At 45.2% G+C, this 3,508-nt stretch overlaps 1 protein-coding gene across 1 annotated transcript in view; it reads left to right on the forward strand.

Moving 5' to 3' along the window:
- The first annotated feature begins 527 nt into the window (after nt 1-527).
- Nucleotides 528-3,508, forward strand: part of LOC135094770 (uncharacterized) — a 43,233-nt gene continuing 40,252 nt past the window's right edge. Inside the window, exons 1-2 of the mRNA XM_063995129.1 lie at nt 528-653; nt 862-1,266. Of these exons, the coding sequence (XP_063851199.1) occupies nt 528-653; nt 862-1,266 (531 nt within the window). The remainder of the gene's footprint in view (nt 654-861; nt 1,267-3,508) is intronic.

Here is a 3,508-nt window from a genome sequence, read left to right on the forward strand (position 1 = left end):
AGCTAAAAATAAGAATTCAATGGCACAAAGCTTGATTTCGGGTAATTTATAAGCGTGTAATGAGATAGGAAAGACATAAAAACAAGCCTTAGGGAACTGAATCTGTTTGCTGGCTGGCTGGCTGGCGAAAGAAGGTTATCACATCAGAATCATTGACATTATTATTGCCAGCTTTCTTGTTTGTCTTCATTCACGATTTATTGGGCTTGATTTTCGCTCTGGATCGGTTCTCTCTCGTGTGTGCGTCGTGTTCGTGTGTTTGTGTGTGCTAGATACAGATGAAGGGATAGTTTGGTGGATGGATGGATGGATGGATGGATAAATGGATAGATATAGGGATGAGTTTCGTTCTGGATGTATTTTCTCTCGTGTGTACCTTGTGTTCGTGTGTTTGTGTGTGCCAGATACAGATGAATATAGTGATGGGTAAAGTAATGATGAATAGTTAAAAGACAAACGTAAATGAGTGCATGGAGATGAACTAAACGACAAATATACAATGGATAGGTAGAATTAGGTAAAGAATGATGCACAGACACATGAACAACGAGGAAAATGGATTGACTGAGTGCACCATTAAACCTAACACTCACAAGACGCCAAGAGAAGCAGGAACAGAGACAAGAGTAGCAGTAGATGACACACAAACCAAGGTGAGGAGAAGGAAGAAGGAGGTCGAGGAGGGAAAACCTGAGGAATAAGATCATGACGAAGAGAAACATTAATTCGTGGAGTGGAAGCATGAGAAGAGAGGGAGGAGGGGAGGAGGAGTACAAGGAGTAAGAATAAGAGAAGGGAAAACATTATAAGCGTCAAGGATTTGTACAGTGGCTAACCTAGTCTCTTGTCTTTCCCTGACAGAGAGCGGCACTGGCTGAGAACGAGGTACACACTCTCAAGGAACAGCTGGAGACAGTCAAGTGCCAGAAACTGAAGGAAAGCAACAACAACAACAGCAGCAACAACAACAACATCAACAGCAGCACCAGTCCTAACAACAACAACAACAGCAGCATCAGCAACAGCAACAGTATCAACGGGAACAGCGTGACCAACAGCAGCAGCATCCCCTCCACTACCACCACTACCTCTTCCTCCTCGTCCTCTTCCTCTTCCTCCTCCTCCTCCGCCACGACGACTTCCACCACCACCACTGCCACGAGCCCCACAGACACGGGAATAGACTTGGTGGACTCGTCTGAAGTCTCTGAAAGAATAGGAACGAAGACACCTATGGAGGACATCATTCAGTCTAAAGAAAAAGAGGTGAGTAAAAAACCTCTTTGGAAAATTGTGCACGGAAAATGTTTGTGGCTTTCGTGTGATTTTATTTATTTATTTATTTATTTTATCCTGTTTTCTTGATCTCGTTTCGTTTGTTTGGTATTTTGTTTACTGTTTTTTTTTCTTTTTTTTCGTTTTGGTTCGTTTATTTTGTTGATTTACGAGTATTTTTTAGTTGAACGTCTCTTTTTTTACTATTATTATTATTATAAGGAATGTTTACAACGGCCATATGCGTCTAATTATTAACCAAGAGAAAGAAGCAAGAGGGAAAGGGAAAGAGAGAACACACACACACACACACACACACACACACACACACACACACACACACACACACACACACACACACACACACACACACACACACACACACACACACACACACACACACTTTTTGTCACGAATCATACACGTCTAACATTACTTGACAAAAACAAAACAAAAACAAAAAGAATAAACAATCATAACAAACGTGGAGGTTCTACATGTCTCCTCCTGCTGCTCCTCCTCCTCCTCCTCCTCCTTCTTTTCTTGTCCTTCTCCTCTTTCTCCTCCTTCATTACCATCACCGTCACCACCACCACCTCTTTCTCTTTCTCTACTCCTCCTCCCATCCCTTCTCTATCAAGTCATCCTTCATCTCCTCCTCCTCCTCTTCCTCCTCCTCCTCCTCCTCCTCCTCCTCCTCCACACCCCTAACCCTTCACTTCATCCCTCCTCTATCACCCCATCCCCTCACGTCTCCCTCTCCTCCTCCTCCTCCTCCTCCTCCACCTTCTTCGTCTTCGTCAGTCACTCAGGGCGGGAGGGACAAAACAATAGCAAGGCGTGGGGCGTGACAAGGGTGCCAGCGGGAGGCTTAGCACGACCAATAGAATCACTTATTTATGAGCGCAGCGTGAGTGAGTAGTATTGGTGCGTGGACTGTATTTGAAGTGAAGCGTGATTGGTTGGCAGTGAACGTCTTGTCATGCTGTGTGTGGGAGGGTGGACGGAGTGGGTGTTGGGGAGGGGTAAACAAGGTCCATACGTGAATACATACATACATGCATACATACACGTACGCAGCCTCCAAATTACCTTGTTTAGTCATGTACGTGTGTGTGTGTGTATGTGCGTATGCCTGTGTTTGCTGTCCTTTACACACACACACACACACACACACACACACACACACACACACACACACACACACACACACACACACACACAGTGACTCAACACGCCACAGAAACATGAAAAGACGAAAAGTTAGAAAAAATAAGAAAAGTACAGCACACACACACACACACACACACACACACACACACACACACACACACACACACACACACACACACACACACACACACACACACACACACACACACACACACACACACAAACACAAACACACATAAACACACAGCCTCCCTCCCCTCCACTTCCACCTCATCCCCACACCCACTTAAACGAAAACAAGAGGAAAAGTCACTCATGAGATCACAACTACTTAAACTTCAATACGGGAAGGCGAAGTGACGAGCTGCCATGGGGGTGATGTCAGGGCGGCGTCAGCAGAGTAGCAGGGATGTCAGCTGGCGATACTGATGCACGGTACTCTGCTGACGTGTCTTTAAGAAGCGAATTTCATCTCCTGAAGACGAGGAGGGTAAAAAAGAGGAGACAGCGTGACGTCACCTCCCTCTCCTCCTCCTCCTCCTCCTCCTCCTACTTACTCTTCGTATTCCCTCCCTCCCTCGCAGTGTTGTAATGTAAAGAGTGATGTCATACGTGCAGGAAAAAGGGAGAGAGAGAGAGAGAGAGAGAGAGAGAGAGAGAGAGAGAGAGAGAGAGAGAGAGAGAGAGAGAGAGAGAGAGAGAGAGAATATATACGTCAATCCCCAAAACTAGCATTGTACATCCTATCTCACTATTACAGACACACACACACACACACACACACACACACACACACACGGTATTGACACATGTTTATGGGAGAGAGAGACAGCCTTCTATACTGCTCTTTCTCTCGTGCCTCGCCCCACAGACAGCTTGAATAATTGATTGAGCCTCGTTCATGATGCCAGGGCCTGTATTCTAAAGCGGTTTTGCTCTCTCACTATTAATTTCAAAGGCCACAGAGATGATTAGCCAGGTTCTCATGACTATTTCTCCTGTTAATAATGTAGAAATATGGTTACTCTGTCGCTGGAACCGTAAAAATATCCTTGAAAAC

Source organism: Scylla paramamosain, chromosome 46, assembly GCF_035594125.1.
Source record: "Scylla paramamosain isolate STU-SP2022 chromosome 46, ASM3559412v1, whole genome shotgun sequence".
Lineage (NCBI taxonomy): Eukaryota > Metazoa > Arthropoda > Malacostraca > Decapoda > Portunidae > Scylla > Scylla paramamosain.